Source organism: Oncorhynchus tshawytscha, linkage group LG08 (assembly GCF_018296145.1).
Source record: "Oncorhynchus tshawytscha isolate Ot180627B linkage group LG08, Otsh_v2.0, whole genome shotgun sequence".
In the NCBI taxonomy this organism is placed as follows: Eukaryota; Metazoa; Chordata; class Actinopteri; order Salmoniformes; family Salmonidae; genus Oncorhynchus; species Oncorhynchus tshawytscha.
In genome coordinates this window covers 26808400-26824678 of record NC_056436.1, presented here as the reverse complement: position 1 = coordinate 26824678, position 16279 = coordinate 26808400, and the positions used below count along the sequence as shown (strand labels likewise).

At 38.3% G+C, this 16279-nt stretch overlaps 1 protein-coding gene across 1 annotated transcript; it reads left to right on the top strand.

The window, feature by feature from the left end:
* Positions 1-1669: 1669 nt before the first annotated feature.
* Positions 1670-4239, top strand: LOC112257160 (homeobox protein SIX6-like). Its single transcript, XM_024430719.1, has 2 exons — positions 1670-2691; positions 3757-4239. Exons 1-2 carry the CDS (start codon positions 2120-2122, stop codon positions 3917-3919), a joined length of 735 nt encoding a protein of 244 aa, XP_024286487.1. The 5' UTR covers positions 1670-2119; the 3' UTR covers positions 3920-4239.
* The last annotated feature ends 12040 nt before the right edge of the window (positions 4240-16279 follow it).

Sequence of the window (16279 nt, the reverse complement as noted above, 5' to 3'; positions counted from 1 at the left end):
TAGGCTTATTCACCGATAATTAGCCTATTTTTTTATTTGTATAATTAACCTGTATTTAACGAAAGGAACCCATTGATACCATGGTCTCGTTTCCAATGGTGCCTTGAGAAAAACAGTTCAAGCAATGTGAGCAACACATTTAAGCATGATCACTACAAGTAAATTACTTTACATTAAAAAAGGCAGTAGAAATGAATATATTCAGTCAATCAAAGCAGGTGCAGTTTTCATTGGTCACGTTTTTTTTTAATCAGAGAGCTAAATTCACATTTCGGGGCCAATGAATCAAGTTTTAGAGTGAAAGGTAGGTCATTCCAGGACTGAGGGGCATAGGGACTGAAATTAGTTTTTACTAACTCTGAGGAGACCCGTGGAACCTCTAGTACCAACCAGTCTTGAGAGTGAGTCTTACATTTACTATATTTCCAACTTAGAAGTGAGGTGCTAAACCTATGTGGGTTCATGAATAGTGACCCCTTTAATCGTCTTAATCCGTCTACTGCTCTCATATAGCCTCTAGAGTATGTCTATCTGGTTACTTTGCAACAGCACACTGATAGTATAGGCTAAATGCCTACTTGATGACAAATGTGCTAATGTTTTCTTTATTCAAACCAACTTCTGTGTTTGATTATTATTACGATACTACGATAAAACATGTATAGATGTTTGAAAATACGAAATATATTTAAACTATGTCCATTCTGCAAAATTCAGCAAAAAAACCAAACATTTTGGGCGTATGTCTGTGAATGATGGAGAAGCTATGGCACGCAGTATGAGAATGGAAAGCTTCACGCGCAGAATGAAGACAGTTTCATAACCGCGCTCTATGAGCCTCCCATAATTCATGCAAAAAAAAGCCCGAAGGGATCTCTCTCTCTCTCTCTCTCTCTCTCTCTCTCTGTGTGTTTTCCGTCAGAATGAATTTTACCACTGTAGCCAGCCACGAAATAATCTGACCCGACACTTAAAACCATCTGCGCTATCTATCCGCCTTCTTATTTACTAAATCATCCCGTGCACAAAACGTAGTGTATCTGATACTAAACCCGAGTAGCCCGGCAGTGACACGATAGTTTTATACGGAAACACATTCCGTTTTTTTCCTGCAGTGTTTAGTAAATCACGTCTCGTTGATGGGTAGTGTGCACTGTGTAAATAAGAAACCAATGTAGCAGCAGGGATTTTATTAGACGAAACAGATGTGAATAAAATGTGACAGCGTATCAAATAAAGACTATTAAATGTCGACTGTGATATGTCGATCAATGTACGTTATCAGTAGGACCGAATTTGAAGTGAATCAATCCAATTGTTTTTGCATAAAAACCTAGACTGAACATCGCATAATAAAGCCATATTTTTGATTATCAAATGAGTCGAACAATTCTAGAGCGTGGGTGAATGGGCTAGATTTTCAGTCTGCATTAGCACCATTCAAGAGGATGCATTGCTATTGTAGTCTCAGAACATTCGTTCTCTGTTGTTTTTATTCTTCATTTTCAGAATTTAAAAAACGGTATGCTTTATGATAATATCTGTCATGCCTGCTGCTTGGATGTTATTTTCCAATGAGAGGTAAGCGTTTGTTAAATGTATTGCGTTTTATTTGGCTCGTCGCTTTTCTTCTTCACAGCTATGACTTACAAAGTAGAGGACGTAGGAAAACATGGAATCCAATGAAAGGTTTGAAGACAAAAAGCTAAGGTCAAAATGTTTACATTCTAAGGCGCTGTTGAGCACTGGGAGGTGCTGAAATCCCTTAGTGGCCCTTTCCGCGTGATTGGTAAACTTGACAGTTACTGACGGGCATCCATGGCAACCACGAAACCAATCTGCCAAGTCCAATAGAAAATCAGCAGAGGGGCTGACTGTCTTTTCCCTGTTCAAAATGTATCTCGGTTTTAGTTTTTATACCTCTTGTACTTTCAACCTACGAAGTTCACCAGCCGATCGCTGCAGTAGCCAGTCAGAGGGCATAGTTCCTCAGTGTTTTTAACGGTTGATCTGTTCACTTTAGGATTGCCTTTTTGCCTGAGAGAGCGAGAGGGAGAGAGGATAAGCGCGAGAGGGGAGCGTGTGATAGAGAGAGACGGAGAGGAAACGAGAAGCCTCCATGTTTCAGCTGCCTATCTTAAATTTTAGCCCCCAGCAGGTTGCGGGGGTTTGCGAGACCCTGGAAGAGAGCGGGGACATTGAGCGCCTAGGTCGCTTCCTCTGGTCTCTGCCCGTTGCCCCGGCAGCCTGCGAAGTCCTCAACAAGAATGAGTCGGTGCTTAGGGCGCGGGCAATCGTGGCCTACCACACCGGGAATTTCCGAGAACTTTACCACATCCTGGAGAACCACAAGTTCACCAAAGAGTCTCACACTAAACTACAGGCCCTGTGGCTGGAGGCGCATTACCAAGAAGCAGAGAAGCTGCGGGGCCGCCCGCTAGGGCCTGTGGACAAATACAGGGTGCGGAAGAAGTTCCCTCTGCCCAGAACGATATGGGACGGAGAGCAAAAGACCCACTGCTTCAAGGAGAGAACCCGACATTTGCTACGCGAATGGTACTTGCAGGACCCTTACCCGAACCCGAGCAAAAAGAGGGAGCTCGCGCAGGCTACTGGACTTACTCCCACACAGGTCGGAAACTGGTTCAAAAATCGTAGACAAAGGGATAGAGCGGCGGCTGCGAAAAATAGGTATGTATGCTGCAGTCTGTAGCTTACCTTTGTATTTTATCAAAGATGGTCTGAAGTTGTTTCAACATTTATTGTAATCTTTTTTAACAAAAACAACCCTGTATTGCGAATGAATCGCAGTCAGCCTATGCACTTGCATTTGTTTCAATGCGAGCAATTATTCGGGCAAAATTTGAAATCGAATTATTTGAATAAGGTTATGTTGTTTCGAGTAAACTTTGAAATAGAGCTGTCTATAACATATCAATAGGCTACCCTATAGTTCAGTTACCTTTGTTCATAAATAATCTTTACGGAAATGACACCATAAACGCTGTAGCCTATTGAAATGAAGTAAAGTGTATGACAAACTCCACTGTGAGACTTGCCCTTGTCATTTTCATTGCAAAGTTGACAATATAGATTTTCCAATAATGTGTATTTACAGTGTAAATACAATCACAGAGTTTCCCAAATTGACCATTATCTATGGTAGCCTATATCCTTCCCAGAAGCAAAACAGCTAAAGCATATAGGGCTATAGGTCAATGTCTCAATAATTCCGTTCAGATTATCTGTCTTTTTCCACAATGCATTTTGCTTGTATTGACAGCTGTCTGTGTAGGCCCAAGTCTTTAAACCTAATTTAACAATAAGCATGCAATATGTCTGAAACATTTTGTATTATGGATGTTGCTCAATGAAAGACAGAAACACAGGTGCCATACGATATTATTTGTTCAATCATGTATAATGTAATTTGTGTTGATCAACTCATAAAGGTAGCAGGTGTATTGAATACATCTGAATTGTTTCCTTTAAGAAGATATTGGAATTACAAGGCTAGTCTGTCTATCTATAACATGTGCTCAATCCATAAAATGGGCCTGGGTTACTGTGTGTTGCTTGTGTTTGTGTGTTTACTAGCATAAAATTGCATTGTTGGGCTCCTAGCCTGGCACTTGTGCATCGGATTGCTAGGCCTCAGCAATAACTATGTTTCAATTAAGGATTACTTTGACAGAACCTATTCGTATTGGATTGTGGTTAATTCCAGTTTTCCCTCAACGTCTGTCTTTTATCCAGGCTACAGCAAGGGCTGTCCCAAGGCTCGGTTCGGTCTTTGGCTGATGATGATGGAACCGTCGATCGACTCGGTCCCGCCTCCAGCCCCGAGGCAAGTTTGTCGAGCAAAGCCGCCACCTCGGCTATCTCTATCACTTCCAGCGACAGTGAATGTGACATCTAATGGCGCACAAAGCAGTCGAGAGGAGGAAGAGGATAAATTGACAGTATATAAATGAAGGAGATCCTGAAAAACAATCTAACATAAAAACAGTCATAGTGCCTGCGTTTGAATTGAAAGAAACTGTTCTTCTTTGATGACTGCCAAAACATGAGGGTTCTAACGGAATGCCCTGTCTTAAAGCTATAGGCTACTTTCATTTTTTTTTTCGTTTTCCACTATGGATGACTGAAGCTAATGCAAGCTGAAAGAAAATGTAAAGAAAAAACATATTCATATTCACGATCCCTTTTTAGGGATGACTAATAAACCAATGCCTCAAGTTGAAACTCTAAATAAATACAAAATAAGGAAAAAAGGAGAAGACATTCGAGCGCCTAACCTGCTATTTTCTGTGGGTATTTCATGTTGAAAAGACGCTGTAATATTTTTACTTTACTTTTAAAGTTGTATAAATAATGTTTATTTACTTATTTAAATGATAGGCGCTATTATAATTTGATATTGTTTTGCTTGGTGTTTTTATGTTTACCTTGTCCACAGGTGAACCCGTTCAGCATGTGCGCTTTAGTGAACATGTGTTTCAGTAAAAAAGACAAAAAAGTAGCATAAAGAAACTTAATAAAATTATTGTTGATCAAAAGAACAAAACATCAGTATTTTTATTCACAGATATTGAGAATGGTGTTTGCAGATATTGTATTACCCGATTATTAGCCTACTTGATATTATTATCGAGTAACGCCTAATTTGGCATGATACATTAGATTATATTTTAGGGGTTTGGGACGATATTTAGAATATGATATATGTGTGAGAGAATATTTCAAATATCGTCCTATGACAGGTGTGGTGCATCCTACTGTATTATGTTGTGCCTCTGCTTTGGCCTGATGGAGTGGTCTATATATCTGAGAATTTAGACATGTCAATAAGTAGTCTGCTTAACTACCAAATATCTTGATATGTGTGTGGACTCTGAGTGAGAAAATGAGTTTTATTCTTTATAATGCCACACTTAATAGTGCCCTGACAGGTCCTCGACGTAATTTGCCAACATGCCTCGCGTCATGTAATGTGGCATGACAGCGAGAGGTCAGAGAAAGGCCGTCAAACAAAACGGGATGATCTCCTAGTCCCGGAGAAAAAACAAATAGCCTTACACAACACCAGAATATGAAATGTGCTCTGGCTGACTGATGAGTAGTAGCCTATAAAAATAGGTATTGGCCATTTTATTATTTTAAATCAAAGATCATTTTAAAACCTATTACATTTCATTTAGATAGGCTATAGTCATCGATTTCTGGGTGATAGGCTAAAACATTTCTTAGAATTGAATCTGCAAGAAAAGTGACAGGTTCGACCGTTGATCTGAACCATATTTCCTTTATCGTATATATGTTAGCTAGCCTAATGTCTGCCACGACTAGGCCTATGGCGATGTTCTTATGAGAGTCTGCAAGGTTGATAGCTTACAACATATTTCATGTTTCAGGTATTTGAGTAAAGTCTGTTATTTATATTTGGTCATTAATGGTTCAGTTAAACACGTAACGTGTTTAGGGGGTATAGGCAGAAATGCTTGAAGCAGACCATGTTACGGTAGGCTAAAAAAAACGCAATGGCTGTGATACATGTGGTTGTTTGATGTTATGATCAGACGTGATGCAGTTATTATTTTGAGATAGGGTTTGACCTAACCGTCTATAGATAGGCCCTTAGTGTTTTTGTTACTGTTGTTTTTTTGCATTACGGTTTAGGCTAGTATTTAAAAATGTTACCACTAGCACACATCCCTGCCTATGATGAATATATGCCAAATAATGTTCTATTGGAACGTAAAGACGAGGGTAAACCGTGCATACACCTGAGGTTAAACGGTCTGTTCCCTCTTTATACGCGCTAACAGGATGTCAGCCCAAATGAGCAACGAAAATGAGAAGTAGGCTAGTGTTTTTTCAATGGCTCCAGAGTTCTGGTTTTGGACAAACACCTGGGTTTTCATCCAATTTGCAATTAATTACAGTAGCCAGTGAAAGAGACAAGATGTATTCCTCGAAACGTCTTTCAGCTGGAACAACACATAAATGCAGTGTTTCGGGTTTTGGATAAAAAGAGAGAGGAAGCAAGTGAGGGGAAGAAAGGGGGGGCCTTGAGTTTCTTTCAAATCATGGGGACAAAATGGCTGAATATTTCCGTTTCTATTGAAAATCAGGGCAACTAGGGGACACACATAAAAAAGTATTTTTTAGCAGTGAATAAAGTTGTCAGCGGTAATCAGCACTAATGATGTGGTCTACGGTCCCCGAGCAAATAAAGGGGCGCTCCCAATGTTTTGTTAGGGGAAGCAACACGAGTTTGTACCTCTTCAAAGAATGAACTGCTGTCATGGTATAGTCTGCCAGCCTGGGTACGGAAGTCAGCATTTTTGTTTAGCGTGTGTGTTCTGGGGCAGCTGCTGCAATGTGAATTCGCAAGTAGGACGATTAAAAGGATTTAGCCTAATTATCTATTTATTGACTATTTTCTGACTGACTTGTACGTTTGCAACAGTCATAACACGTTAATTGTGCTCCAATAAACATGACGAACATTTTGAATAATGAAGAAAATATGATATAATATGTTAGATATATAACCACTGAATCGGGCGAAATTCATTGACTATTTTTCCTTAGACCTTCAGCACTTTTATATATTGGTAACATGGTATCTTCTTGATTTTTGTGTAGTTTGTAATCTATATATAAAAATGAAAGCAGATGGGACCCCAATTTCAATGTTTTATGTCAACCATAATTTGAAGGAAGGTTCTCTTTCTCTTGAACTCCAATCCCTCTTATGCTGTTGAGTCTTTATGATCGAATCTATCATAGCAGTTCAGCAGTGATACACAACGTGGTGCGAGCTCGTGTCAGCACTAACAGTAGGCTATGGCTACGTGGGCTATTTCTCCTGCAGCAGTTACATGATATTATCTGGCTATTTACCACATTAGTCTGTATTTCTACACGCTTGTCTTGAACTGATTCGTAATGATCACTAATCAATGTTAGTTTATCACAGGGTTATTTTATGCCTATTTCTTCCAACGGTGATAGTAGTCTCTACAATTTCTATTTTGATTGGTTTAATCTCTGACATATTTTTCTCCACTCTGCCTCTTGATGTTTATATTAAATCCCCTGGTTTTAGGCGTATTTTTTATTTAACAGGCTCTGCTATAGACTAGGTATGGTCCTGTGAAAAACATATTCAAATATATGTATTATTATTATTATAATTAGTAGGCCTACTGTTATTATTATTATTATTATTATTATTATTATTATTATTATTATTATTATTATTATTATCACCTGTAGTATAGGCCCTTTTCGTAAAACAGACTTAGTAGCCTAACTTGCCATAGAGTAGACCATTCACCTCTTGCCTGAGTTTTTCCTGTTTTCCCTAAAGCGGATGAGGTCATTAAATTACGTAGAAACATAAGTGCATTTAAGAGCTTGTCCTCCTCCTTAATTAGCAAAGCTCTCAAGGAGGACCCCACACTGCTCCATCCCTTTCCCATAAACACTCTGTCCCGTCTCCCCACAATATGTTAATTTGATTTGACCACTTTCTTGATGTCGTCTCTGCAATGACTGTCGTTCAAAACTTTATATCTCTTGGTTTGTTCTTCTTAGCTTGAATTTCACAATTTCATGGATTCTTCTCAATCTTTGTTTTATTGGTGTGGTAGGCCTATTATTGTTGGCTATATCGTCGGCCAGGGCCACACCAACTTTGCTGCTCGTTCGTTCAGCAAGAACAGAACATTCACTCACTGGAAACACTCAGCTATCAATATTCGTATTAAAATTAATAAGAATCCTGAATATATTTTATACTCTAGAAAATGGCTTGTCTGTAAGTCAGTTATGTTCGTTCGCGTTTTGTTGCATGTGTTTTATTGAAGTGAAATACTGCACTTTCTTCACTGGAACATTGTCTCTTTCATAAATGACGTTCACAGAATGACTATAGTGAAGGTCTATTTACCATGTATTCACGTTTATAAACATTTTACATTAAGAAATTGCATGAAAGCATGCGTTTCACAGTAGGCTCCCAGAGAATGCCACGGATGACCTCTGGTGGTGATATTGGGTGGTAGCCTACTCTACTGCTTACTGGAGTTGAGAGACGCCGCTTGTCATGGTAGCCTACTTATTTACAATCACACATCCTAATCATTTAAAATAAAAATGGTTCCATTGTGTTAGAATGCATTAGGATTTTCAAAAGCAATTTTTCTGGAATGCCTCCAAGCTCTAATAAAACAAACATAGCCTAATACCCTCCGCATAACCTGTTGTTTTATGTCTCACAAAATATCTTCAAACTGATGTCCGTCTGAAGACTGGCTTTTTTCTGCACGCATGCACCTTTTTTAAAATGTAGGGCTCCCGAGTGGCACAGCGGTCTAAGGCACTGCATCTCGGCGCTAGAGGCGTCACTACAGACACCCGGGTTCGAATCTAGGCTGTATCACAACTGGCCGTTATTGGAAGTCTCATTGGTCGGCGCTCCATTGGCCTAGCGTCGTCCGGGTTTGGCCGGTGTATAAATAAGAATTTGTTCTTCACTGACTAGCCTAGTTAAATAAAGGTAAAAATGAAAAAAATATATACGTTTACACCAGCAAAAACAATTTAAAAAAATACAAAGAAGCAACGGGTTTCACTTAGTTGTTCACAGTATGTGACATAGTCCCACCCTAACCTTTTGTCTAATCGTCTTGCACCGCACCCCTCTGGAAAGAGGCAGTCAACGGCAATTATGATGATGTGTAGGCCTCATAGAATTCGGGAGACGCGTTTCAGCACCATGGACAGGGAGGCCACCGCGTTTCAGCACCATGGACAGGGAGGGCACTGCGTTTCAGCACCATGGACAGGGAGTGCACCCGGTAGGGCACCCATGCACCCATGGACATTTCCGAGTTTCCTAGTTCTGACTAGCACATGAACGTGGCATATAGCAGGGGTGCTACAATTTTTGGGCTTGTATAGCAGGGGTGATCTAACTTTTGTGCTTGGCGGGCCAAAATATAATCTAAGCGGTGGGCCTCAGGCCGAACAAATATACATAATTTATATAGAAATATATAAGGTAAACAATGGCTTTTTCGGATCTTAAAAAAAAAGTAATCCTAAAATGACACTTCAAACATTAATCAAATGGTAGCCATATAACTTGACCCCTAACAACACAGTCTGATTACCAGTATTAAATATGAATGACAACTTTTTTAACCTTTATTTAACCAGGAAGGGCTCATTGAGATTTAAAATCTCTTTTTCAAGAGCATCCTGGCCAAGATAGGCAGCACCAAGTCATTACAAAAATTACAGACAAACAACATGAAAAACTACAAGTAATCTAGTGAAAACCATAGAATTCACAAGAGTATAACAAAATCAAAAACTTTTACCATTGTATCATAGAAACTGCAACCAAGTTTCTATGTTTATAAGACTAATAACTTTTTCCAGCTTTAAAGTAAGTTTCCTGCAATTCTACATATTTTGCTATGGGGCGTGGATAACATTTTGCAGTTTTAAAGCATGTTTAATGCAATCTACTCGTTATACCAACGGTTGGAGTAAAATTGTTGCAGTTTTAATGCTATTTTGCCTGCAGTTCTACACATTTTGCCATGACTTATGCCGTGTGCATATGATATCTGAATGAGAGTGACTAACAAAATCAATTGGGGCCCCTGGGCCCATGCCCTGGGTCCCCAGTCAGTAATTCGGCCATGATTACTACAAGGTTTAGATAGCTGGCTAAATTAACTTAACTAGAAATGTATAACATGTTATCTGGTATGGGCTAATTGATTGACTGTCAGTGACTGACATAACAAGAGGAAAACTGCTGAGGCACGACCATATTTAAAATAGCATGTTGTGTTTTTTTTACTATGCTATCTCTCAACTGGGATGGCCTCCCGGAGTAAAAACAAATACACAACACCTCAATCAGAAAAAAAGGTTCCATAGGCCATATAACCACAGTAAGTGTATCTCACTGGGCACAGACATCAATTAAACAACGCAATTTCATTGAGATGAAGTGGAAACAACATTGATTCAACCAGTGTCTGCCCAGTGGGATGATTTTATTAGCTAGCATTTAGTTTGCAGCAGCCCAGGTTTGTATGAACCTTGCTGTTTGCCACTCTGACCTCGGCAACAATGTTGCAAAATAGGAATTCGATCTCCCCCTGCCATAGTGAGTGAATGGTGTCGGACGAGAGCTAGTCATTTTTCTGACCAGGCGAATTCATGCAGTAGGATAGTTAATATGGATATAAATGTCAATGCAAAACAGCTAAAACAAATTAAAGGTAGCTAGTTAGAGGTCATTTCTGAGTTTGACTTGCCTGTCTTATCTTTTGTTAGCTGTTGTTGGCAAAAATCCTCAAGAGGTTCTATGTAGAACCTCAAATAAACCCCTTTTTTCTAAGAGTGGGCCTACAGATTATGAAATGTGCACTGGCTGATGGATGAGTATAGAAATACATGTTGTCCTACATTTTAATTTTAACCATTGTTGTGTATTTCAAATTAAAGATGATTTTGTAGCCTAAGCATCACATTTAATTTAGATTAAATCATTAAAGCATTGATTTCTGGGTGATAGACTAAAACATTTACTGAAATGTTATCTGCATGGTAGGCAATAGGCTGTTCGATCATGGTTTAATTTATCACAGAATGAATGTTTGATAGATAGCCTAATGTCTGCCACAATTAGCCTTTGGCCGATTCTCTTATGAGAGGCTACAATGTTTATCTGACAGAATTCAGTGTGTTAGAATCAATCAGAAAGTCTTATTGTCTGGCAACAGCATAATGGGGGTCCCACAGGGATCCATCTTAGAGCCTTTACTCTTTAGCTTATATATACATTACCTGCCTCATGTGTGTCATGGTGTTGATTTACAAATGTATGCAGATGATAATGTTATATGTACACATGCCACAACTGCAGAAGAAGTTGCATCTAAACTAAGTGAAGCTATGGCAGTTCACATCAGTCATGTCTTAGTTTAAATATTAACTAAACTGTTGGTATGTCTTTCTCCAGAAGGGGACATCATGTAACTTTTCCTGACATCTTTATGAAGGCAGAATTTAAATACAAAAATTCTGTCTCAATATACATACCTGGGTGTGTTATTGGACTCTAAACAGACTTTTAAAAATAATGTTAAGAAGTTGGTCAATACTGTGAAATTTAACTTTAGACATATAAGAAACTGCCTTAACACTAATGCTGCTATGGTTTATGTCTCAAATCGGTCACAACCAGGAGATATGACAATCAAAATATTGCAATCTCTGTACAAGCGTGGATAAAGCTGCTTTTTAAATGGTTATGTCGACTTGCTCCACAACCCTTAAGTAGTCAAGTGACTACTCTATAATCTATAGGGTCACATTCTAAGGGAGCAGTGAATGGCAACTGTAGAGTTCCAGTGTGAAGAATAGCACTTGCCCAGTCTGCATTTTCTTTAAAAGCTGTTCACCACTTGAACCAACTACAGAAAACTTCAAACGTGTGGCTATAGTGTTCGTGAGTTCACACAAAAAGTTAAAAAGTGGTTTAAGGAACAGCAGGGTTGTAGCCACTTATTAACCTTTTTTGTTGCTGTTTGTAGGTTACTACTATTTGATTGTTTGTATTTTACACTATTTAGCTGTTTGTATTTATTGTATTTTATTTTCCATTATTTAAAAAATCAATAATAATGATAATGTTGAACTTCTTGCTTCTATTATTTTAAAGCCAACATGGGGACTGTTTTTTGTTGTTGTATTTTGTTGTTGTTGTGGATGGAAAATGTGTGATGTTAAATGTTTTTAATCTGTCTTTTAGGTTTGGAACAAATCAAGGTCGGTCTAGACCAGACAAAAATCTGACCAATGCCTACTTCTCACTTTAATTTTTTTTTTCCATTTATGTTTGGTCATTAATGGTTCATTAAAAACACTGTATATTTTAGGAGTAGGCATAGGCATAAAGGCTTGTACCAGACCAGTTATGGTAGTTTAAAAATCACAATGCCTATAGACAGGCCTACATTTGGTATTATGATGCTATGAGCAGTCCTGCAGATATTGTTTATGATAGTTTTTTTGCCTATACCCACCTATATAGACATAGACCCTAAGTGTTTCTCTCACCATTACCACAAAGCGATGTCCCAGTTTGATTCACTATGGAGGGATACCATACATGCTTATTTTTCAGAAACCATTGGTCCTTTATTACAGCCTATCCAGAGGCTTCGTAATATAAATGCAAGATTAAATAATTTGGTTATTAGCAGTCAGGCCTAAACCTAGTGTTTGCATGTCATTCCCTTAAAAGAAATGTGAAATTTGCAGTTTTACACATGTGAACAGGCTGTTTTCACATGTTGAGCTTAAATTTCCCATATGAAACCATATTTTCACATGTATTCAACTTAGAGATCACATGTTAAAACCAGCTTTTCACATGTGAGGAGAATAACATGTTTTTACCTCACATTTGAAAAACATTAACATGTGAAAATCTCATTTGCAGTTTCACATGTAAGAAATCTCCACATGTGAAAATCTGACTTTCACATGTCAAATCAAATCAAAGTTGTATTTGTTGTGGACACAGTTTAGCAGATGTTATAGTGGGTGCAGCGAAATGCTTATGTTACTATCTCTTAAAAATGCAGTATAATGTCAAACAGTCCACAAATAATCAAACATTTAAAAAACAAACATGCGGGGGTGAAAGTGCTATTCTCCTCACATGTGAAAGGTGGTGTTAACATGTTACAGACAGTAGCAATATTTCCACATGTGGAATAGCACATTCTGCCTCAAGAGTATAATATGAGTATAATAATTCCATTATAAAGAAATATTATTTATCATTTCTGAGTTGTCCACTCAATTGTTAATGTAGTCCTCCATGGGATTGCATTGATATACATGTATACTTAGCGCAACCACGAGGAAGAGGCATTCAGAGTGTTAATGTGTCCGTGGCCATTGGAAGAAGCCCAGAGAAAAAACAGAGAAGCTAGCTCTCCGTGTCTCCTAATTCTTTATCCTGTTCTCTGGTTTATATGCATGGTTACGTTTTCAAAATCTAGAGATAACACGTTTAACTAAACTGTGTTGAGTTTTCTGGTCAATTTTAATTCAAAATTATTTAATTGTTTTGTCTGAGTGAAAACAAATGAGATTTTCCTATTCACGTGAATGTAACCAAGGTAAGTATTCAAGCTCACTTTTGTATTCAAGTCAATGAGAACAAGATGGCATTTCGTAACATTTTTTATTCCCATTATAAAAGTTTTGGCTTTTAAATGGTTTTATTTTTTTACAAACGATGGCTCAAATTGAGTGTATTTACATGGGTACATATTAACCACGCTATAACTAGCTATTTTTAGCTTCTGTTATTATTAGCTGTCCATTGGTTTTTGTTACTTTTAATATACAGGCTTAAGGGTATTTTCATGTATTTGAAAAATGTGTGAATGTGTTTGCTTTTGGAATGAATGTAAATAGACACTTTTCTACAAAGAGATAATTTTGAATTAGGACTGTCAGCTTTAATCAGTTAACTCAGTTAACTTTTTGTAATTTTAGTGCACTCATTTTTTAAATCGTGATTAATGACATTGTCTGAAAGAGTTCAAAATACACTGAAAACATCCAAAATACATAATTTACACAGCTAAAAACATCAATGGGATGTCAAAACAAGTTGACATTGAGATGAAAGAAAACGTGCGTTTATCAATTTGCCTGATTTTGCTGACCTTTACTTTGGACAAAATCAAGATGTCAATATTCGTATACTGCTTTTTATATAAATTACAGCTCAGTTTGAGCAAAATCCTGCAATTAACTCAATAAACATTTTATATGTTTGACAGACCTATTTTGAAATGAACGGTCAGTATTCTGACATTGAGATAAATGTATAATAAATATACAGTACATTGGAAGAGAAACCTAGTGTTGGCTCTCTTGGTCTAATGGTCAAGACATTGGCTTCTCCCGTGGGAGACCTAGGTTTTAATTCCAGCGGTTACAAAAGCACACGCTAAATTTTAAAAAAAGAACAGGATTTTTTTGTTTTCACAAATACACTACATATATACAAAAGTATGTGGACACCCCTTCAAATTTGTGGATTTGGCTATTTCAGCCACACCCATTGCTGACAGGTGTATAAAATCGAGCACACAGCCATGCAATCTCCATAGACAAACACTGGCAGTAGAATGCCCTTATTGAAGAGCTCAGTGACTTTCAGCTGGCACCGTCATAGGATGCCACCTTTCCAACGAGTCAGTTAGTCAAATGTCTGCCCTGCTACAGCTGCTACAACTCTAAGTGCTGTTATTGTGAAGTGGAAATGTCTGGGAGCAACAACGGCTCAGCCGTGAAGTGGTAGGCCATACAAGCTCACAGAACGTGACCGTCGAATGCTGAAGCTGGTAGCACGTAAATGTCATCTGTCCTCGGTTGCAACACTCACTACCGAGTTCCAAACTGCCTCTGGAAGCAACGTCAGCAGAAGAACTGTTCTTTGGGAGCTTCATGAAATGGGTTTCCATGGCCGAGCAGCTGTACACAAGCCTAAGATCACCATGCGCAATGCCAAGCATCAGCTGGAGTGGTGTAAAGCTTGCAGCCATTGAACTGTGGAGCAGTGGAAACACATTCTCTGGAGTGATGAATCATGTTTCACCATCTGGCAGTCCAACGGAGGAATCTGGGTTAGGTGGATGCCAGAAGAACGCTACCTAACTGAATGCATAGTGACAACTGTAAAGTTTGGTGGAGGAGGAATAATGGTCTGGTGCTGTTTTTCATGGTTTGGGCTAGGCCCCTCAGTTCCAGTGAAGGGAAATCTTAACTCTAGAGCACACACTGACAGTCTAGATGATTCTGTGCTTCCAACTTTGTGGCAACAGTTTGGGGAAGGCCCTTTCCTGTTTCAGCATGGCAATGCCCCTGTGCACAAAGCGAAGTCCATACAGAAATGGTTTGTCGAGATTGGTGTGGAAGAACTTTACTGGCCTGCACTGAGCCCTGACCTCAACCCCATCAAACACCTTTGGGATGAATTGGAATGCCGACTGCGAGCCAGGCCTAATCGCCCAACATCAGTGCCTGACATCACTAATGCTCTTGAGGCTAAATGAAAGCCAGTCCCCCCAGCAATGTTCCAACATCTAGTGGAAAGCCTTACCAGAAGAGTGGAGGTTGTTATACTTTAGCAGCAAAGGGGGGACCAACTCCATATTAATGCCCATGATTTTGGAATGAAATGTTCGACAAGCAGTTGTCCACATACTTTTGGTCATGTAAAGTAATTTGTTCACGTGAAAAATGTACATTTACAAAATCCATGTGAAACTTTACACGTGTGATTTTTTTCATGTTTTTTTTAAAGGGTTGAAACAGTCAGGAAGCCTACGCTTATGTTCTCATGAACTCATTCCAAATGAATACATTTTTTGTAATATACACTACTGTTCAAAAGTTAGAAATGTCCTTGTTTTTTAAAGAAAAGCACATTTTTCTCTGTCCATTAAAAGAACATCAACATCACATTGATCAGAAATACAGTGTAGACATTGTTAATGTTGATGACTATTGTAGCTGGAAACAGATGATTCTTTATGGAATATCTACATAGGCGTACAGATGCCCATTATCAGCAACCATCACACCTGTGTTCCAATGGCACGTTGTGTTAGCTAATTCAAGTTTATCATTTTAAAAGGATAATTGATCATTAGAAAACCCTTTTGCAATTATGTTAGCACAGCTGAAAACTGTTGTTCTGATTAAAGAAGCAATACAACTGGCCTTCTATAGACTAGTTGAGTATCTGAATCATTAGCATTTGTGGGTTTCGATTACAGGCTCAAAAGGGCCAGAAACAAAGTAATTTCTTCTGAAACTCTTCAGTGTGTTCTTGTTCTGAGAAATGAATGCTATTCCATGAGACTAATTGTCAAGAAACTGAAGATCTGGTACAACGCTGTGTACTACTTACTCTCTTCACAGAATAGAGCAAACTGGCACTAACCAGAATAGAAAAAGGAGTGAGGCCACGGTGCACAACTGAGCAAGAGGACAAGTACATTAGAGTGTCTAGTTTGAGAAAAAGATACCTATTGTTATTGTCTAAGTATGTTTCTGTTTATTGTAAAAATATGTTTATGTAATATATATATATGTACATATATACTGTTCAAAAGTTGAACTAATTCAAGTTTATAATTTTAAAAGGATA

Bases quoted from the DNA above. Each gene is read 5' to 3' on its own strand.
- LOC112257160 (XM_024430719.1), top strand. From the start codon at position 2,120: ATGTTTCAGCTGCCTATCTTAAATTTTAGCCCCCAGCAGGTTGCGGGG. The intron at 2,692-3,756 runs GTATGTATGCTG...TCTTTTATCCAG, and splicing joins GCGGCGGCTGCGAAAAATAG to GCTACAGCAAGGGCTGTCCC.